Source organism: Rousettus aegyptiacus, unplaced genomic scaffold, assembly GCF_014176215.1.
Source record: "Rousettus aegyptiacus isolate mRouAeg1 unplaced genomic scaffold, mRouAeg1.p scaffold_m13_p_3, whole genome shotgun sequence".
Taxonomy (NCBI): domain Eukaryota; kingdom Metazoa; phylum Chordata; class Mammalia; order Chiroptera; family Pteropodidae; genus Rousettus; species Rousettus aegyptiacus.
This window is the reverse complement of record NW_023416306.1, coordinates 78,160,683-78,184,627: the sequence shown is the minus strand read 5'-3', so window position 1 is coordinate 78,184,627 and position 23,945 is coordinate 78,160,683. Positions and strand designations below refer to the sequence as shown.

Genomic DNA, 23,945 nt, shown 5'->3' with positions numbered 1-23,945 from the left:
AACATAACTCATGAATATCTATGCTCCTAATCAGGAACCCACAAAATATAGAAAGCAATTATTAACAGAACTAAAGGGAGAAAGAAAACAAAACACTATTGTAGTAGGGACCTAAATACCCAACAGTGGGATAGGGACAGATCATCCAAACAAAAATCAATAACGAAATAACATCCTTAAATGACACATTAGACCAACTTGACATAATTGACATTTACAGAACTTTGCATCCCCAAATAGCTGATGATACATCTTCTCTAGTGCACATGGAACATTCTCAAAGATTAACCACATTATTGGACATAGAGTAGCCTCAACAAATACAAGAGGGTTGAAATCATACCAACCATAATCTCTGATCATAATGCTTCGAACCCGGATATCAACTGTACAAAGAAAGTGGGAAGGACCACAAATACTTGGAGATTAAACAATATACTACTGAAGAATGAATGAGTCAGAGAAGAAATAAAAAGAGATATCAAGGGATACACGAAACAGATGATAATGATAGTACAACATATCAAAACTTTTGGGACACGGCAAAACCAGTAATAACAGGAAAATTCATGTCATTACAGGCCTATCCAAAAACAAGAACAATGCCAAATAAACAACCTGACACTTCATCTTAAGAAACTAGAAGAGGAAGAACAAATGAAGCCTACAATCAGCAGAAGGAAAAAAATAATCAAAATTAGAGCACAATTAAATGAAATTAAAAATAAATAAACAAAAAAATAGAAAAAAATAAATGTAACAAAGAGCTGGTTCTTTGAGAAGGTTAATAAAATTGAAAAAAAAAAAAACCCTGGCTAGCCTTACTAAAGAAAAAAGAAAGCACACAAATAAAATCAAGGATGAAAGACAGGAGATTACGATTGACATAGCAGAAATACAAAGGATCATACAAGAATAATATGAAAAAAGTATTTAACATCAAAAGTATTTAACGACTGACATAGCAGAAATACAAAGGATCATACAAGAATAATATGAAAAAGTATTTAACATCAAGAAGAAATGGACCAGTACTTAGAAAAATACAAGAAGAACTGGAAAATCTTAATACACCAGTCGGCAATATAGGAATTGAAACAATCATCAAAAACCTACCAAAAGGTAAAAGTCCAGGACCAGATGGCTCGACCAGTGAATTCTACCAAACATTCAATGAAGATTTAATACCTATTCTTCTCAAACTCTTCCAAAAATTCAATACTTCTGAACTCATCTCATTTTATGAGGCCAATATTACCTTGATACCAAAACCTGGTAAAGATAAACACACACACACACACACACACACACACACACACACACACACAAACTACAGACCAATAGTTCTCATGAACACAGATGCAAAAGTCCTAAATAAGATACTAGCGAACTGAATACAGCAACATATTAAAAAGATTGTAAACCACAATCAAAGGCACAGGGATGGTTTAACATATGCGAATTTATTAATGTGATACACCACATAAACAAATTTAAAAATAAGAATCATATGATCATAGTAATGCATGCATTAAAAGCTTTCAAGAAGATACAGCATCCATTTATGATCAAAATACTTAATAAATTGGTTTCAAAGGAAAGTGCCTGAAGATAATAAATGCCATATACAACAAACCCTCAGTCAACATTATACTTAATGGTGAAAAACTAAGAACCTTCCCTCTAAGATCAAGAACAAGACAAGGCCATCTGCTATTGCCACTGTTATTTAATATAACATTGGAGGTCCTAGTGAGTGAAATCAGTCAAGAGAAAGATATAAAAGACATCCAAATAAGAAACCAAGAAGTCAAACTATCACTATTTGTGGATGACATCATGCTCTGTAGAAAAACCCTGAAGTCTCCACAAGAATACTACACTCTTCAAAACAATAAGCAAATATAGTAAAGTCTCTGGATACAAAATCGATGATCAAAAAGCCATAGTGTTCCTATACTCTCATAATGAAGTGTCAGAAAAAGAAGTAGAAAAAATAATTCCTTTTGCTATTGTAACAAATAGAATAAAATACCTAGGAATAAATCTAACAAAACATGTGAAGGACCTATATAATGAAAACGATAAGACCCTATAAAAGAAATTTAAGAAGATACAAAGAAATAGAAAGATATTCCGTGTTCTTGGATTAGAAGATTCAACATAGTTAAAATGATCGTATTACCTAAAGCATCATACAGATTTAATGCTATCCCCATCAAAATCCCATCGGCATTTTTTAAATAAATAGAACAAAAAATCATCAAATTTGTAAGGAAGCACAAAAGACCCCGAATTGTCAAAATCATCCTGAGGGGAAAAAAAAAAAAGAATGAGGCTTGAGGCATCACTCTGCCTGACATCAAATTATATTACAGAGCAAAAGTTATCAAAACGACATGGTATTGGCAGAAAAACAGACACACAGACCGGTGGAACAGAATCGAGAGTCCAGGAATAAACCAATGTATATATGGGCAGATAATTTTTGACAAAATAGCTGGAAGCATACCTTGGATAAAGGAAAACCTCTTCAATAAATGGTGCTGGGAAAACTGGAAAGCCATCTGCCAAAGAATGAAACTGGACTGTTGTCTGTCACCACACACCAAAACTAACTGAAAATGGATTAGGGACCTGAATATAAGACCTGAAAAAATAAATTGCATAGCAAAAAACATAGGAACTAAATTCATATATCTTGGACTTAAAGAGGATTTTATGAATTTGACCTCAAAAGCAAGGGAAGTAAAAGCAAAAATAAATGAATGGCACTACATCAAACTAAAAACTTCTGCACAGCAAAAGAAATCATTAACAAGGTAAAGAGACAACCATCTGAATGGGAGAAGATAATTTGCAAGCAATGCCTTCGATAAGGTCGTAATATCCAAAATATACAAAGAACTCATACAACTTAACAACAACAACAACAACAACAAAAACAAAAATGATCCAATTAAAAATGTGCGGAGGACCTGAAGAGACACTTCTCCCTAGAGGACATACAAGTGGCCAATAAACATATGAATAGATGATCAACCTTGTTATCTCTTAGGAAAATACATATCAAAATCACAATGAGAGACCATCTCACACCTATTAGAATAGCTGTAATCAACAGGACAAATAATAACAAGTGTTAGAGAAGATACAGAGGAAAAGGAACCCTCATGCACTGATGGTGGACTGCAAAGAGGTACAGCCAGTATGGAAAATAGTATAGAGGTTCCTCGAAAAACTAAGAATTGATCTACCATATGATCCAGCAATCCCTCTGCTGGGTATTTACCCCAAAGACTTAAAAACTCATATCCAAAAAGATATTTGCACACCAATGTTCACAGAAACATTATTTACAGGGCCAGGGCATGCAAACAACTGAAGTGTCCTACAATAGACAATTGACTAAAGAAGCTGTGGTACATATATACAATGGAATATTACTCAGCCATAAGAAGAGATGAAATACTGCCATTTGCAACAACGTGGATGGAGCTCAAAATAAACCATACACAAATAGTTGAAAATCACATATCACTTATATGTGGGATATAACCCTAAAAGCAACAAATGAATAGGACAAAAAAACCAGAGACTCATGGACATGGACAATAGACTAGGGGTTACCAGAGGATAGAGGGGCAGCAGGAGAAGGGACGTAAATGTGGTAAAAAGGATCAAATATTGATGACATTAAAGAATTAAAAATAAAGACAGATATTTTAAACCTAATATGACAAATTTATAATAGGTATCTTCAAGGTCATTTGTCCAGTTCAACACAGACTTGTGATGACTCACATTATACCAGAGATCATAGCCATGCATGAGCCCATACTGGCCCTTTTTCATCATTGTTTAGATCCTAATGATGTAACTGCTAAAGAAACCAAATGGGGAGTTGGCAGATTTTCGGCAATGTCATCAGCTCCTAAATTATTTTTAAAACACATTTATAACATCTGAGTAGAACCTGAGCCACAGTCTCCAGTCACTTTCACATGTAAATGGCACACTTATGAAAACTGAAAACTTTATCAAACTATGTTTGTTCTTGATACTGGATAAAATATTCCATTGTGATGTCCTTAAAGTTATTTGAATATTGAGAGTCTACATCAAACTGAAGTGTTTATGGCACTCGATGGTAGGAAAGTTTTATTTGTTTGTATTTTAATTCTATGATAGTTAACAGAAGGACACTGTAAAGAAAATTATTAGATTATAATCCTATAAAATTTTTTAACACTAATTTATCACAATCGTAAGATAGATATTCCTCTTTGTACTTTACCCATTAAAATGCAGCCTTCCCTTAGGACACAGAAGTAACACGATGGAGAAAGATTTGACCAAAGGTGGTTCTTGAAGGTTTACTCTGAACAGGACTACTGTGTCCACTACAGAAACTCTGAACCTGGTTCAAAGTCTCTGAGGAACTGCTAAGGGGTGTGCTTCTGTGGAGGACGGATGTTTCTTTCATTCCTGTGGATCTTCATTTCTCACTTGTTAGAACAAGACAAGAACAAGCCTTTGTTCCTGACACTCTATGTATGGCCTGTGCATTCATGTCTGTTCTGGAAACACCGAAGCGAACTTATATAATCTAAATAATAGATTATATTACACTTAAAAATTTAATAATAGATTATATTACACTTAAAAAAATTATTACTAAAATGAAATCATTTTAGTAATAAACCTCAAATGTGAGTGACATGCAAGTAGAGATCTGTCCTGCACCGAACTTTTTTTATTTCTGTGTCTTTAAAGAAATGTATCATTTATCTGTATCCAAAAGAAATATTGATAGTTTTTTTATAGGACAAAAATAATGTATTTCCTAATAATTACAATGAATTAAGATAATCACACAAGTGTGCACATGCATATACATACACGCTTAATTCCAAGTATTTAATATAATTAGAATCATGTATAATGAATGTTTTATCTTGTATCCAGATTTTGGAAGCTGTAAAGCTTAATCTTAATCTCTATAGACTATTAACATAGATTATTCTCATTTGAAATATTTCTTAAATAGTATTCTGTCTAAATTTCATTAAAACAAATCCAAAAATTCCTTTTGCTATATGTCATTGACATTACAACAATCTCAAGTACAGTATTCAAAGTTTATTTTCAATAAGCAAAGTATTTCAGAAAGTAATAACATATAAAAACATAAAATAATTTAAATATCATTCTTAGGAAATAATTTCATTATATAGTTAATGCTGAGGTTTAAAATTTTTCTCAGTGACACTAAAGTGAATATCAACTTTACTTCTTAAATTAAATTATAGTGTTGGGATTGCATTTAAAGCAGCAGCCAATATTTTTCTCTTGACTCTTTATCTGGATATCTTGGACATTGAACCTGAGATAAAATATAAAGAATAGGATGCAAAGTCTGATGAATGTGCTGTTTCTGCCAAACACACTGACAATAACTGAAATATCAGCCATTTACCTCCAGGTGGTCTGTGAACATATTACTTTTCAGACATTATCTCATGTGACTACTACTCCTACCTTTACAGGTATGTCTTACCAAACTGATTTTGTAGGTGAAGGAACTGTGGCTTACAGCAGATGATACCAACGTAAGACCACAAGCTGGGAAATGGTGGAGCTGGGAAAATCCTGCTTCTATTCACATCAGCCTGGGTCCCAGTATAAAGGCTGGTGTGGGCATTCATGACTTTCACTTTGGAGCATGGAGGCAATGAAAAAAGTTTACTCCATCCTGTATAACAATTGTTAACTCTTGAAAAAAGGAGACTCTGGAGCAATGATTACATTTTCATTGAACGGAAGAGAAATGATGTCGTGCCTCCAAGTTGGAATTTTGTTCACTAGCCAAGAATTATTACAGCATCTGAGACATGCCCTCTCATTTCATTTGGGTTTTCAATGTTCATAGTTTCATCTATTTATACCAAGGAGGATTCCCTGGTCATTGTGGTTTAAAAACCTGTTTCCTAGTTTGGTTTAGTCGTTAAGCCTGGTCCAGGGTTTCATAAAGCTAAATAATCGGAAAGGTATAATCATGGGTGAACTAACAAGAACTTTGCTCCTGTGTTTCATAATTATATCTGGCTGTTAGTATTAACTGCATGGCAGGCCAATGAGTTTGTCTTTCTAGTGTAAGTGAGTATAAGAAAAGGCCGACTTTTGTTCCTTAATTTTATTACTACTAAATGTAGGACTGTTATGTGCACATCTTTGACTTCTTGATAATAAAACTTTGTGAGATCAAAGACCACAAAACTTGAAGGTGAAGCTCTCCAAAATAGCACTACATTTTATGTTTTGACTGGTGAGGTTAAAAAAAAGGATAGGATTCAGATAGTTTTAACATTTGACAGTAGATATCAAAAGAGATACACCACACTTGAGGGCCCTTACTCTTTGTTTTTAGAGCACAAACTGATCAGGTCTTTGGATGGAGAAATGGTTTTTTGTTAAGATGCTTTGTTACAGTTAAGAACGCCTTTAGATGTTATAATTTCACTATAACATTGACTGTCTGGGAAAACTGGTTAAGATTCTGATGAAGAATCAGTAATAAGAATTTTAAAAAGGGATATAAAGCTTCAAGGGCTGAAACTTGGTCCTGTAACTTTAAAATGCTCAGAGCAGAAAGAGTGATTTGAAGTCGTGGTTCATAAGAGACCATTATAGGACTTGCTCTGGGCTCCAAGAAGCATTTGCTGAGGCGGAGGGAGGGAGAAACTTAGCGTTTGGAGGGACTTTGGAGGCAGAAACAGAAGGATTTGTTTACAGATGAAATGTGGTGATCTTTTAACCTATCCCAAACCTTCCTGAATGTTCATATACAGTTGTTAATGTATAAAAGGGGGCAAGACAGTAAGGGAGAGGGGGCAGTGGATTCGCTAAAGTGGGTAACCAAAATCATGACAAGGAGAAAATTCTGAGATGACTCAAATTAAATTGCATCTGAGGGAGGGTAGAAGGAAGAGACCAGATGGGGTTAGTCAGTCAACGACTGGAGGGTGAAACAACAAAAGACTGCTTGCATTTCTGAGTGTATATTGAAACCGAATTAACTTCCAGGTGGCTATGTCCTAGATTAACTAAAGAAAATAGCCAGGCTCTGCTGACCCCAAGGAGCCTCTGCTTCTTATACATAAACTTTCCAGGGTGTTGCCCAAAACCAACCCAAAGGAACAAACACTTCTTCCTATGACTATGCATCTAATTTAGAATTGTCTCTGCTTCGCCTTATTCTGCCTACCTTAATGTAAATTTTTTCAAAATAACTTCCATCTTTCTTCCCTATACTTGCTATATAAAAAGCCCCATCAACTCCAGGAGGGTGAACATGTCACCTTCTCTATATAGTGCTGCTGCTGTTGGTGATTTAGACTGCATGGTCTTTTTCTTGCTAGCAATGACCCATAAACCCTTCTAAAAATGCTTTGGGCAGTGAAAGTTAAGACTATTTTGTCTCACAATTTTTCATCTGAAACCCACCCATTTTTTTTCATGTAAAAGTACATAACGTGTTAGTAAATACTGTTAAAGGGAGATTTGCTAGGACGGGTAGACAGGCTGCATAGAAATGCACGCCCTGTGTGTTGGAGTTTGTGCATTGTTTTGTAAATTTCCTCACATATATGTAAGTCTTACTTAAAAAAAGGTCATTAATCATTAGTAACATATATAATCAGTATGTATATATACAGAAACATGATCCTGTGTCACGGTTTCCCTACATGCTAATACTTACATTACAAAGAACACCATGAGAATGGAGCCACAAATTCCTTGTTCGAATGCTGCCCCTCATAGTGTGAAGCCAGTTGCCTATGACTAAGAAAGCACACCTCTCTCTGTGGCAGGTGCTATTGGTCTGTTTCACCCGGGCACCCACTCAATGTTGATGACTTGGGGCAACCTGACAGCACACCAAGAACATTGGGATTGAAATACACAGCCCTGGCACCCAGTTCTGTCCATGCTGGATAATATCTGTTCTACCTTCAGAGAATGGTTTTACTGCCTAGACTTTGGTTTTGCATTTAGAAATTACGGTTTAGCACTAGAACATTGCCCAAGTCCCTTCTAGCTCTAAAATGATAGGGCTAGTTCTTACTACACATCCTGCAAGTTACAATTGTGCTCAATTGCCCTGGATGGGAGGTTGTATGAGAGTGTCTTGACCACTTGGGTATTCGAAAAATGGTATAGGGGATGAGCAACTTTCCAAAAGTGGCCTTTGAGTATAGCATGTTTATAGCCTTTTAAAGGTACTATTGAAATTTAACCTACCTCGTAAATAAGGAAAATTTAGATAATGGTGACTAATCCAGGCACAAAGGAGAGGTTGTCACATCCCTCTTAAACATTTGCAGAGTTTTTTAAAGCTGGCAGCCTTTTGCATATTAAGAAAATGAAGTACATATTACTCATTGGCATGTGAGATAACAACATGAAGATAATATTCTGCAGACACATTGATCCCTTCCTTTGCTTTTTCACAGGGTTTTCCAGGAAACACAAATGCAGACAGTGTGGTACACTACAGACTCCAGCCTCCCTTCGAAGCCCGGTTCGTGCGCTTTCTTCCCTCGGCCTGGAACTCTAAGGGCAGGATTGGGATGCGGGTGGAAGTGTACGGATGTGCATACAGTAAGTGGTGTTTGTTCCCCGACTGACATCAATGACTCGGTGACATGTTCTAAACAGAAACCTAAAAACTGAATTTGACTTTTTTAGCCTTTCAAATATCTGTGTACATAGAACTGTTTTTTTTTCTTTTTTCTTTTCTCTTTTTTTTTTGAAAACCTTCATAACACTTTTTAGTTATTCTATAGTTGAATTCAGAGATGACCTGAGCCTTAGAATCAAATTCCTAGAATTAGCAGAGTATTTTATAGTAGGCACTTCATAAAATGAATGCCATTCATTTTAGTCCCTCACTTGTTATGTAAGAATTTATTGGACACTCACTATTTGCAAAGAGCTGTGTTAGGTATTGGATGGAGGAGACACTTTTAAAATTATTCATTTTTTGGTCAAGATTTTATGAGAAGTTATAAAATTATTCAAAACAAATGTAAAATATTGTAACTTAAAAATAGGGCTTAGAGTAGAGTGGTCAGTTAGGTTGGAAAAAGAACCTTTCCAGGAGCCAATATTCAAAATGAAGAACATGGGTAGTGAAATAGAAGGGAAGATGATATTTATAGGAAGAGAGGGCCTATATAAATTGTAGAGCAGGAACTTAGGGCTCTGTTAATGTATGGGTGGGAGAGAGTGTGGGCACTGCGAGGTGCTGCGAGTGGTTGAATATCAGTGATACATGTCCACTTTGGTAACCCCACAGACAATGAATGGTTCTGAATATGAGGCTCACCCAAGCATCCCTATCCCAGATTCCAGGGCCTGTCCAGCCTTTGTCATCTCCCTTCCCAATGACACCTCATTTCTTTTCCTAACCCTGCTTCTGCTCTCTAGTGTTTATAGTTTCATGGAACGTTTAGCATAGATGGTATTACCTTCCTGTCAACCTTTTCCCCTATTTTCATTTGTCATTTCCTTCCATCCTTTTGTTTCTGGGCTCTCTGACCGTGCTCACTGTGGCAACAGCTAGGATAGCTGACACTTAGAGCTGTTCTTTGATTCCATGAAAATAGCTTCCCCTTGTCCCATTACTCTGGAAACAACTTCAGGTTTACTGACTTCAAAGCAGAACAAGCTCTTTGATAGGGATTTGTCGTTAGCTTGATGTTCTTCTTAAGGAGATATTTTGTCAGTTCCTTGGCTTAGAGGTTGGTACTAGGAAGATCAAAGCTTCGCATCTGGTCCCAGAGGGGCCTGTTGGCTATGCAGCTATCTCAGGACCTGTGTGCATTTTACATTCAGCAAATGTAAGCTGTTGGGCACAAGGGGCTCCTAGTGTAAGAATGTAGGCAGACAATAGTCACTATTTGTAAAACAACACAAAGTATATCCTTTAATAGGAGCAACTCTGTATTGCCTTCATTTTTATTTTTAATAAGAATCATTGTTAAAGCATAGAACTTTGCATTTTTATTTTTGACAGGAATTTGATATGATATGGTTTATAGACAAAAGTGATATATATATATATATATATATATATATATATATATATATTCATTTGTATTTCCACTGCTCTATTGATATTGAGAAAATGCCCACATAACTTATTTTGGCATATATTGTCTCTTAGATGCAATCTCTCTTTTCAGTTTCATTTCTTTGCACCCATTTACAATGATACTCTTCCTTTAAACATTGTAGCTTCCTGGTGTGGCATATACATTTTTCTACCTGAAAGGCTCTTTCCTCATTTCTAGAGTGGGGGGATAGTAAGGGTCATCTTGAGTCCCTGTTGATATGCACACCAAAGCAAAGTGTTCTCCATGAGGCCCTCCATGGCCCTGCTCTTTTCCACTTTGCCTTGCCCTCTCCATCTGGTGTCGGCATTCCCTACAGACTAGTCGTAGGCCTTGTATTTCACTGTGAAAAGGTCTCTCTTTGGGTTTTCTTAAACTTTCTGAAGTCTTCAATAACATCTGCTTATTGCCTGATCAATCTCAAACTGACATCCTTGAGACAGGTCACTGAGGTCCCAGACATGGAACACTTTCCCCAGATGCACCTTCATTTCTGTAAGGAGATTGTCATTTGCCTTTTGAATTTCTTCTGTTCTTTCTTCCATCTCCTTTGACTCCCTATGTTCATGTTCAGTGCCATTCTCAAATGTTCTCTTGAAAGCCTGCAATATTCATTCCCATCATGTTGTGCTGCACTAGCCCTACTATTATAATGTAATTTTATCTTTATTAATGTGTTTATTGTTTGAATAAGAGAGGGAAGGAGAGAAGGAAGGGAGAGAAGGAGAGGAGGAGAGAAAGAAAGGAGTGAGGGAGGGAAGCGTGAATTATTAAGAATGTGGAATAAATGGGCACAGAAAGCTGAACACCAATGAAGAGATCAATCAGTCATCCTCATGTGTCAAATCATCCACTCCAGTCCTGTGTCAAATCAGTCATTGAAAATAAAGTGGGTAAGGAGGAAAAAGGAGAAGGGAATAGAACATTTAATTGGCTGTTTTAAAATGTCGTTACTTAATATATATATATATATATATATACACCATTGAAATGAAAAAAAATATATAGGTTTTATTTAATGACCTCAACAAGTGCCAGTTACCTGCCATTAGCGTTCTGTAAGAATAAAAAATGTATATTTTGAAACATTTAAGTAGAACGTTGAGAGAAGCATCTACATATAGAACCTCCTTATGTTCAGGATGGGTCTTAATTTAAGTAGATTTATGTTTAGAAAATGCATTAATAGGAATAGAAGAACATGGGATAAAGGCAGAAGTAGTCACCTTGATTAAAAAACAAACAAACAAAAAACTCTGAAAGTTAATAATAGTCTTTGTTCATATGAGAGAATGCTGATCTGTGTTATCCATTCCAGTTCTAAAAAGCAGGAAATAATCAAAGTACATTAGAAAAAGTTCAATTCAATACGTGTTTACAGGACTTTTACTCTGTGAAAGGCACCATGCTGAGTAAGGAATAAGGCACAATGTCTCCCAGGTGCTGAGGAGTCAGTGAAGATGATAGAAAGTGTCTATTCTCTGTAGCCCAGCTAGATTTGAGAGTAGTTTCTGATTGTCAATTTACTATGTCAAAGTATAAATAAAAGATAGATTTTGATCTAAGGATAAAAATGACAAATTCCTCTAAATTTAGCCTTAGGTTTGTTAATCTGATATTAAGTAGAATAATATTAAAATTAAAATAATATTAACTCTCAAATCATGTGAAACAGAACAGCTTCATATTTTTGCTTAATGCTCTTTCAATTTATTTAATTTGTATTGAAGTTATTACATAATTACTCACTGACTTATTTTTATCACCTCCCAAATTAAAGTTATGAACAAACTATCACATCTAAAGGAATACAACTAAGGCTTTTACTAAAAGTAAATATTGAAAGACATATTAATACACAACTAATAAAGTACAGCAGAATAAGCAAAGTTGTGTTATACCATAATGACTAAATTAATTTAAAGGTATAAAAATAACTTCTATGCATTTAAAGTGTTACTTTCAAATATTATAATTCGTTACTAGAATTTGAAGCCTGACATCTGAAAAACCTCAGGGATTGACAATAGGACCAAGTATTAGGAAAACAGAAGTGATCTGTTATCAGTAACATTGTTCACTCACAAGTACATAAAACTTAATGACTCCCAGAATTCTTTCTAGATCTGGTTTACCCGACCCCTAACCTTACTGTTCCTTGAGTATTCCTTGTCTGGATTAACGACTCCATCATTTACCAGGAACTTACATTAGAAACATAGGAGTCATCTTTGACACATCTGTGTCCCTACACATCCAGTGAATACCAGATTTTGAATATGCTACCTCCAAATCATACCCTGCACCATTTTAATTCTCTCTAGCTCAGCTCAACCATATAATGCATACCTAAACATAGCAACAAATTCTCTTCTCCTTTGTACAAGTAGTTCACCTGGCTTGAAATACTTCTTCCCAATGTTTCACCTGTCTGTATATATAGACTATCATTCAGGTCTCTGTTTCAATGTCTCTTCCTCAGAGATACATTCTCTGACTGCTAGTTTAAATTTGGTTCTTCCCTGTTAAGTGGCTACCTGGTTGGCCTATCAGTGGTTTGCCTAACCAGTATTGAAATCTCAGGCTGGTTCAGTATTGGCTATCCCTTGCTGCTTCTCACTGAGATAACTATTGTTAACAGTGCTTTTTTTTTTCTTTTGGATAGAATATTTCGTGTACTCTGCTCCCTATCCCTGGTAGAAGTTCAATGCCATGAGGGTGGAGGTAGAAGTGGTGAGACTGGAGCAAACTTTTTCTAGCTCAAGATTTTTAAGTTAAAATATATATGTGAAATCTTCATGTAAATTCTGGTGTTCTCCATTCCTTTGTACTGATCTGTATTTCCATGTATCATTTTTCTTCTTCCTCAAAGACTTAACATTTCTTGTAGTATGTTTCCACTGGCAAGAAATTCTCTCAGCTCTTATTTGTCTGAAAAATGTTATTTTACCCTCACTTTTGAAATTTATTTTCATTTAGTATAGAATTCTAGAGTGACATTTTTTTTTTATTCAATACTTTTGAGATGTTGCTTTGCTGTTTTCTAACTTGCATTCTTTCCAGTGAGAAATCTGCAGACATCTGTACCTATGTTTCTCTGAGTGTATCATATCTTTTTTATTTAGCTGCTTTTAGGATTTTGAGGAATTTGTATCTAATGTGCTTTGATTTTGTTTTCTTCAGTTTCTTGTATTTGGCATTCATTGGGCTATTTGGATCAATGGGTTTATCAGACTTGGAAAGTTTTAGCCATTGTTTCTTCAGATATTTTTTTTTGAATCACCACTCCCTACTTTCCTTAAGGGACTCAAATACACATATTAGATAAAACACATATTAAGTTGTTTGGTTTTTGCTTTGTCACATACCTCACTGATGGTCTGTTTTGTTTTCTTAAATGATTATCTCTTTCTCTTTGTTTCATTTTAGAATATTTCTATTGCTATGCCTTCAAGTTCACTAATTTCTTTTGCAGTGTTTAACTTTACAGTACTCTCATGTAGTATATTTTTCATTTTGAATATTATAATTTTCACTTTTTAAACTATTTTTTGAGTATCTACTTGACTTTTTGAACATATGGATGAGAATTTTAAAAAAACTACCTTAGTGTCTTTCTTTGTTAATTATATCCCTGTCAGTTCTGTGTGAGTTTTGATTGATTTTTTTCTCTCATTATGGGTTATAATTTCCAACTTTCTTGTATGCTTGAAATATTTTGACTAGATGCCAGATATTTTGATTTTTATGTTTGTTGGATGCTGCATAGATTTGCATTCTTATATGCTTGAGCTTTGTTCAAGAATACATTGAATTGAAGGAATTGATCTTTTTAGGTCTTGCTTTTAATATTTATTAGCCCACATCAGAGCAGTGTGTAGTGTAGAGCTGATTATTCCCACTACTGAATTAAGACTCATCTGAGAACTACACACACTGATAGTGAGTTATGAGATATTTAATATGAATGATAAGAATAGACACTATGTGCATGTTAATACTCTTTTCCATTTATCTTTTCAGATAATTCTTTTTCCCAGTCATGATGAGTTTCTTTACTTGTATACACTGATCAATATTTTGCTGAAGTCTCAAGAGGGGTATGTTGCAGATCCCTAGCATTCTCTCTGTTCATCTTTCTCGTCTCATACTATGTCTATGGACTCCGGGTGCTTTGTTTTTACCAGACTCAGGACTCTGTTTCCTCTACTCAGAGAGTCTACTGGGCTCTGCCTCTGTTTTTCCTTCATGCTCTGGGATCTGGAAACTCTCTCAAGGCAGTGCCCTGGACAGTCATAGGGCTCATCTCGTTTGTGCCTCATCTCTCAGGCATCTCTTTTTTTTTCTCTCCCCCACCCCCCAGCACCCATTGAGGACTTACCATGATTCAGGCACTGCTGTACACACTGTATAGGTATTAAGTGGGTTAATATTTATATCAGTGATGCACAGGGGAGACTCCTTTATCCTTTGACAGATGAGGAAACTACTGCAAAGAGAAGTTATGCAGGTTTTGCACAGTGGAACCAAGATTCAAATTCTCTAAGGACAACTCCACGGTTTTTTCTCTGAGCTACTACTCTATGTTGTTATGAAGGGCTGTTTGTGGGACCAGATCCAGAGGCTGTAAATATATAATCACAAATGTAGCCTTACTACTGATAAAATGGATTTCTTTTTTGAAATGGTTAGTATGTGTGGGCCCTTCTTTAATAATATTGTTAGTGATACAATCAATAAAATTTAATTTTAGCTAATAAAACTAATGATTATAAATTAAAATTACATCAAATTTGATAAAAACACTTTCTACTTTTGAGCATTACATTTCTTCCTGCTCTTTTAAAATGTAGATTCTATACGCTTACCATAGGGAAAATGATTTCTTCTTATTTTAATGCATGATAAATAACATCTAATTCAAGTACTCCAATTATTTAAATAATTGAATTACATACAAAGACATTTTGATAAAGCCTTTTTGTAAAAGTTAAATTTGATGATACGTGGTAATTTAACGCATTATTCTGGTGTTTTCATTCAAATAAGTATTATAGTGGATTACCTGTATTTATTATGGACATATAAAATTTTATTTGCTCTTACGATTGTCCAATAGCAGAAAAGTTACATTAGTGGACTGATCAAAACAAGATCCCCTTAGCATTACTAGTGAGAATCATGACTTGAAAACTGCCTTCTTCAGGTCACTCCATAATCAGTGGTACAAAAATCAAAGGAACCTCTACTTAGTGGAGATCTTCCTGGGCTCTCCACAATCAACAAGCTTGCTGCTGCTGACTTATTGAGCTAAATACTTTCTGTCCCAAAATATGTTTTTATTTAATTTTATATTTTAAAAAAGTCATTGCCTTTACAAATCATGTTTGAATATTTAGTGCTTATTTTCTGAAAGTTATTTTATGTTTACTGATTTGCCCATTTGTTTTCAAATATTCAGGTTGGTTTATGAACATTTGTAAGTAAATGACATTTTATAAAATAGATTCTCTTTGATGAAGCCTATAATTGAGTTTCCAGTCTAAATATTTCTATTATAAATCATCTGTTGTGATAATGTGTATTCTTATTTATCATGTGGGCTTAACTGGAGAATTTCATGATTAATAATGTAGCTCATTTTTTGAACCATGGCTGGCTACTTTCTGATGCCTAATTGTAAATTTTACATGAAGGGTACTTTGTGATGAGTATATCTAGATTACCTTGAACCTTGCAGTCTCACTTTCCAAACACTTTGACCAGAGAAGAGCCCTTCCTTCTCCTATTTCTTCCATCCTGAGCTGTAAGCTGTTTCCTTATCACTGCAGTTTCCTTAGCAACCTACACATAGTAAGACTCTAAGATACTCTCGGTGCAATGTATTATTTCCTAACAGGAGAATCGAGAACGTGATGGAAGCACTGGCAGCTCTGGAAAGGTTAGATCATGTCTGTCCTGTCTGTTCTATCCCAGCATTTAGCACAGTGTGTGATACCTAGTAGGTGCTACATTAATATTAAACGAAAATGGAGCTATACTTGTGGAATGAGAGAAAATTAGGCCAAGAAGGAAAGAAGATGGAAAAAACTGGTCTTTTAATAATAAAACTATATTGTGCCAAAGCAGAATCCTTAACAAAGCAGAATTTAAAGCTATGAAAGACCGTATATATAAGAAACAATCTTTTGAAGAAAGCTCTTAGACTTTCAGAGGAACTGGCTGATTTAGCTGAAGTCATATTTGGTTGCTTTATGCAGTCATCTTGATCTTCATCTAAGCTACTCTGATCATTCAATTAGTTTACAACTTCTGTAAACAGAAGTTAGTCAAGACAAATATAAGTTGTTCAGAGAGTAACATCAGAAACATGGCAGAGTGAGAGACATCTCCAGATCTCTCCCCTTGAAACAACAATAAGCTGAACTTCTAAAAATCAACAACAACAAAAAAACACCCAAAATGCACACCAGCACGTCTGAGCATGGGATCTGCACATAAGACTGCCACAGGTCAGAGCCTCAGGTGTCGGGCGGTAGACTGGAAGTAATAAAGAAGCTGCCTCTTGCAGTCACTGGAGCTCCCTTTAGGAGGACAGGGAGAGGAGAAGGAGCGACAAGTTCCTGCGGCAAGTTCTCTGAACATTCCTGCTTGTGATAGCTGTGAGCTCCCCGTGGACGACTGACTGCAGGACCCAGTCATCGAGGCAGAAAGCAGAGAAGCAAGTTGGGACTAGAGAGGAACAACAGCTGATTATTGCTGGTCATGGCTGCAAAACGGAGGCTGAGTGGCGACCCCCATACTCTTGGAGACCGATCACCATGGAGCCCCAGGGGAATCTGAGGAAATGCTGCTGGGACTGTCGCTGACACTGACATGGACTGAAACTGAGAGAAGCGAGCATGATTAAATATCTACAAGAAAATTAAAATAGCATCATTGAGACTTTATAGAAATCAGGGATCCAAGAGCCTTAGACGCCACCTACTAGAAACCAAAAGAAATGTGTCTTCTTCGAAACAGGCTAAAGAGAGACCTTTATATAATAAATCTTTTTTCTGGAAAAACAGCAGAATACACTTCTGTTAAATTAATGTCAAGGTGGTGAAATAGTCCATTAAACCCCATGAACAACCAAGATGACTAGGCATCTCAGTAAGAAAGAGAAAAATCTCCAGAAAATAAGCTTACAAACATGGAAATATGTGACTTAAATGACAGAGAATTTAGGATGATACTTCTGAAAAAACTTAATGAGATCCAAAACAACTCAAATCACTAATTTTTGAAATTGAAAAAACAACTAGATGAGCAGAGCAAGGAGCTTGAAACCCCCAAAAGAAACCAAAGAGAACTTCTGGAGATGAAGAACACACTGAAAAAGTTGAAAAATGAAATAGCAAGCTTGGGAAATAGAGTCGACCAAATGGAGGACAGGATCAGTGATATCAAAGACAGAAATCTAGAAATAAATCAGAAGGAAGAAGAGAGAAACCAAAGAATGAAAAATAATGAAAGAGAAATATATCAGGAGAGGAAACATAAGAATAATGGGCATTATTGATGGCGAGGAAAAGGAGCAGGAATTAGAAAGCATTTTCAGACAAATAGTGGGTGAGAATTTCTCAAATCTAAAGAATAAGTCTGAGCTTGGGATTCAAATCAACAGAACACAGAGTTATCTCAACCTAAAAAGGCCTCCAAGACACATTGTATTTAAGTTATCAAAAATCAACGACAAAGACAGAATTCTCAGGGCAGCCAGGGAGAAGAAAATGGTAACTTATAAAGGAAAAACCCATTAGATTACCCTCAGATTTCTCAGCGCAAACCTCACAAGCCAGAAAGGAATGAAATCAAATATTTAAACTATTAAGTGAAAGTAACTATGATCTTAGAATACTGTATCCAGCTAAGCTCTCCTTTAGATATGAAGGATAAATTAAGACTTGTCCAGACATACAAAAATTGAGGGAATTCTCCACTACAAGGCCTGCACTATAGGAAATACTGAAAGGGATCAGTTTACCTAAAACAAAATGACAAATATATATATATATATATATATGTATATATATATATATATAATGTATACATATATATACACACACATATATATATAAAATTAGGAGTAAAATGACTATCAGACAAATAGAAGCAGAGGAGTACAACTCTTACTAAGAACAAGGAATTATAAGCTTAAACAATAAGGAGAGATTTGTTATAGAAATATCACTATATAGCAATAGCACACATAGGAACAAATTAAGACAAAAATGTCAGAAAAAAAGGGAGGATTTAAGATACAAAATCACAAAGGGGAATGGAGATAAGGCATGCTCAGTAGAAAATGGATGACTGTGTGTGCATGTGTGTGTATATATATATATATACACGCACACACACACTGTATACATATATATACACGTATATATACTGTATATATATGCATATATACGTATATATATACATATATACATGCATATATACGTATATATACATATATATACACACACACATATAACTATCCTTTACATATTTGTAATGTTAACCCCACACCAAAGATTCAGAACTGCTGTATATAACATAAAACAAGAAGAACCAGAGGTAAACCCAAAAAAGCCAATCAAAATAAAGAAAACAGAAGCACAAGGACAAAGAAGAGATGGGAACACTAAGCTATCAGAAAGCAAAAGAGAAAATGGCTATAAGACCTCATATTTCAATAATCACCCTAAATGTAAATGGACCGCACTCACCAATAAAAAGGCACAGAGTTGCAGAATGGATCAAAAAAACAAAAACAAAAACAAAACCCAACCATATGCTGCCTCTAGGAGACACATCTCAGCTCCAAAGACAAATATAGACTCAAAGTGAAAGGGTGGAAAATGATATTTCAAGCAAATAGCATTCAGAGAAAAGCACAAGTAGCAGTATTAATATCAGACAAAATACTCTTCAAAATAAAAAAGATAAAGAAAGATACTGAAGGACACTTCATAATGATAAAGGGAATCATGCACCAAGAAGACATAACACTTATTAATATCTATGCACCCAGTCAGGCCCCCCGACATTTGTAAAGCAATTACTAATAGAACTAAAGCAAGAAACAGACCAAAACACTATCGTAGTGGGGGACCTAAATATCCCAGTGTCGGATATGGACAGATCATCTGAACAGAAAATCAATAAGGAAATAACATCCTTAAATGACACATTAGACCAACTGGACATAAATGACATTCGCAAAACCTTCCATCCCAAAACAACCGCTTATACATTCTTCTCTAATGCACATGGAACAGTTTCAATATTCAGCCACATACTGGGACACAGAAATAGCCTCAACAAATATAAGAGGGTTAAAATCATACCAAATATATTCTCTGATCGTAATGCTTTGAAGCTGGAGATCAACTGCAGATAGAAATCAGGAAGAACCACAAACACATGGAGATTAAACAGCATGCTAATGAAGAATAACTGGGTCAGGAAATAAATAAAAAGAGAGGTCAAGAGATATATAGAAACAAATAATGATGATAGTAAAACATCAAAACTTTTGGGACATAGCAAAAGCGATCATAAGAGGAAAGTTCATGTCATTACAGGCCTATCTTCAAAAACAAGAACAAGCCCAAATGAACAACCTGATGCTTCATCTTACAAAACAAGAAAAGGAAGAACAAGTGAAGCCTAAAGTCAGCAGAAGGAAAGAAGTAATCAAAATTAGAGCAGAAATAAATGATATTGAAAATAAAAAATATATATAGGAAAAATAAGTGCAGCAAAAGCTTGTTCTTTGAGAAGGTTAATAAAATTTTCAAACCTCCAGCTAGCCTCATTAATGAAAAAAGAGAAAGGACACAAATAAAATCAAGGAAGAAAGGGGAAATTATGACAGACACTGTAGAAATACAAAGGATCATACAAGAATACTATGAAAAAGTATATATTCATTTACTATAACCTAGAAAAACTGGACCAGTACTTAGAAAAATACAACCTTCCTAGACTGAATCAAGAAGAACTGGAAAATCTATTTAGACTGAACAGCAGTATGGAAATGAAAACAATCATCAAAAAACTACCGAGAAGTAAAGTCCAGGATCAGATGGCTTCACCAGTGAATTCTACCAAATATTCAAAGATTTTATACCTATTCTCTTCAAACTCTTCCAAAAAATCAAAGAGGAGGCAATACTTCCCAAGTCATGTTATGAAGCCAATATTACTCTGATACCAAAACTTGGTAAAGAAAACACATAAAAAGAAAACTATAGACCAATATCTCTCAATCTATACAAAAATCCTAAATAAGATACTAGTGAACAGAATCAGCAACATAATAAAAGATTATATACTACGATCAAGTGGGCTTCATCCCAGAGGCACAGGGATGGTTTAACATACGCATATCAATTAATGTGAGTCAGCAAATGAACAAATTAAAAAACAAGAATCATATGATCATATCAATAGACACAGGAAAAAAGCCTTTGACAGGATACAGCATCCATTTATGATCAAAACACTTACCAAAATCAGTATACAAAGAATGTAACTTAACATAATAAAGACCTTCTATGACAAACCCTCAACCAACATTATACTTAATGCTGAAAAACTAAAAACCTTCCCTCTAAGATCAGGAACAAGACAAGGCTTGTTCACTATCACCACTGTTATTGAATATAACATTGAACATCCTAGTGAGTGCAGTCAGATAAGACAAAGATGTAAAAGGGATTCAAATAGGAAACCAAGAAGTCAAACTATCACTATATGCAGATTACATGATTCTCCATATAAAAAAACCCTAAAGACTCCACAAGAACACTACTAGGAACAAAAAGCAAATGCAGTAAATTTTCTGGATACAAAAGCAATCTTCGAAAATCCATAGCGTTCTTGTGTACTGATAAATGAAGTATCAGAAAAAGAAGTGCAAAAATCATTCCTTTTGCTATTGCAACAAAAAGAATAAAATACATAGGAATAAATTTAATGAAACATGTGAAGGACCTATAATGAAACCAAGACACTATTAAAAGAAGTCAAAGAAGATACAAAAAAATGGAAAACTATTCTGTGTTCTTGGATTGGAAGAATCAACATAGTTAAATGACCATATTACATAAAGCATTATACAGATTTAGTTCGATCCCCATCAAAATCCCATTGGCATTTTTTAAAGAAATAGAACAAAAACTCATCAGATTTGTATGGAAGCACAAAGACTCTGAATTGCCAAAGCAATTCTGAGAAAAAAGAACGATGCTGGAGACATCACTCTGTCCAACTTCAAATTATATTACAAAGAAGTAGTAATCAAAATGGCATGGTATTGGCAGCAAAACACACATGGAACAGTGGAACAGAATTGAGAGTCCAGGAATAAACCCATCTATATATAAACAGGTAATTTTTGACAAAATAGCCGGAAGCATACAGTGGAGAAAGAAAAGCCTCTTCAATAAATGGTTCTGGGAAAACTGGAAGGCCACCTGTAAAATAATGAAACTAGTCTGTTGTCTATCACCACTCACTGAAATTAACTCAAAATGATTAAGGACCTGAATATAAGACCCGAAACAATAAAATGCATAGACGAAAATATAGGAACTAAACTCAAGGACATTGGACTTAAAGAGGATTTTATGAATTTGACCTCAAAGTCAAGGGAAGTAAAAGCTAAAATAAGTGAATGGGACTACATTAAACTAAAAAGCTTCTGCTCAGCAAAAGAAATCATCAACAAGGTAAAGAGACAACAATCCAAATGGGAAAATATATTTTCAAGCAGCACCTCTGATAAGGGCCTTATATTCAAAATATGCAAAGAACTCATACAACCCAATAGCAATAAAAAAAAATGATCTAATCAAAAAATGGGCAGAGGACCTGAACAGATATATTTTTTTCTAGAGGACATACAAATGGCCAACAAATATTTGAAAAGATGCTCAGAATTGCTAGCTATTAGGGAAATGCAAATCAAAACCACAAAGAGATACCATCTCACATCTGTTAGAATAGCTGTAATCAACAGGACAAGTAATAACAAATACTGGAGAGGATGCGGTGAAAAAGGATCCCCTCATACACTGCTAGTGGGACTGCAAGTTGGTAAGCTGCTCTAGAAAACAGTATGGAGGTTCCTCAAAACACTAAGAATTGATCTACCATATGATCCAGCAATCTCTCTGCTGGTATTTACCCCCAAAACTTGAAAACCCATATCCAAAAAGATATTTGCACACCAATGTTCTTAGAAGCATTATTCACAGTGGCCAGAACATGGAAACAACTGAAATGTCCTACGGTAGATGATTGGCTAAAGAAGCAGTGGTACATATATACAACGGAATATTACTCAGCCATAAGATGAGATGAAATACTGCCATTTGCGACAACCTAGATGGACCCAGAAATAATCATGCTAAGGAAAATAAGCCAGACAGAAAAATTTGAGAATCACATGATATCACTTTTATGTGTGATATAAACCTAAAAGCAACAGATGAACAGGACAAACAAACAGAGATTCATGGCATGGACAATGGACTAGTGGTTACCAGAGGGCGGGTGGGTGCGCGAGGAGGGAGTAGACAGAAGGTTAAAGAGGGCCAAATATATGGGTGTATGGGAGGGTGAAGTGGGTAAAGGGGATCAAATATATGGTAGCTGAAGGAAACTGGTCTTTGGGTAGTAAACATACAATGGAATATACAGATGTCAAATGATAATGTACACCTGAAAATTATATAATTGTATTAACCAATGTTACTCCAATAAACTGAATTAAAAAAAGAGAGAGAAAATAAAATAAAATAAAACTCAAAAAACAGTCAAACTAAATGTTAGTTGTTTATATATAAAAATATAGATTTTTCTATATTGAAACACAAACAAACAATCTTTTATATTATATACAGAACTATACAGGTGGGATCCAAAGTTTTGACCGATACTTTACGTTATAAAACATAAATATGAATAATAGCCACGAATGAAGTATGTTAAATTATATAGTAGACAGGTCAACACAAATAATTAAATTTTTGATTTCCTATATAAAATAAGGGTTTTAATTTTTAAATCAAAGAAGGATTGCAAAATGTCTGGTTGTGAGCTGGATCTTATCTCAACCACCACTGAATAATAGAAACCAGGCACAGTACCAATTGCTGGACCATTCTGCAATGTGGGGGAGGGCACACTTTTCCTGTAAAGGACCAACCAGCAAATATTGAATGTTTTGTGGGTACGTGTGCTCTCTTCCCCCTAGTCTTTGTTTTATGCTTGTTTTATTAACAAATCTTAAAAATTAGCTCGTGTGGCTGTACCATAACAGGCCACAGAACAATGCAGGTAATTTCAGATGAAGAGAAGCAGCAGTTCAACATTTCAGACTTCTAAGAGCAATTTCTGAGTTTTATATATCCTTTATTAACCTCCAAATTGAGCTTAAGTTTATCATCATTTAGGATTTTAGTTCAACTACCAGGACCGTTGCAAAATACATTGTTTTTAACTGGATTTGTTTTATTCAGATGGCTACATACCTATGTAATAGTTCAGTCACCTTATAGGCTTAAAAAAAAAACTGTCGAATCCATGTAAATTCACCTCCTAAGATGAAATTTGGTGGTTAACATGTAGTTAATTGTTCTAGGTACAAGTGTTAGTGATCACATTAGACAGAGACAAAACATTAGGAAAAAGAGTTTTAAGGCCATTATTTTGTGTTATCACCCA

At 35.0% G+C, this 23,945-nt stretch overlaps 1 protein-coding gene across 1 annotated transcript in view; it reads left to right on the top strand.

Moving 5' to 3' along the window:
- Positions 1–23,945, top strand: part of LOC107518834 (contactin-associated protein-like 3) — a 192,690-nt gene that overhangs the window by 76,748 nt on the left and 91,997 nt on the right. Inside the window, exon 4 of the mRNA XM_036218262.1 lies at positions 8,517–8,664. Coding sequence (XP_036074155.1) covers positions 8,517–8,664 — 148 coding nt within the window. The remainder of the gene's footprint in view (positions 1–8,516; positions 8,665–23,945) is intronic.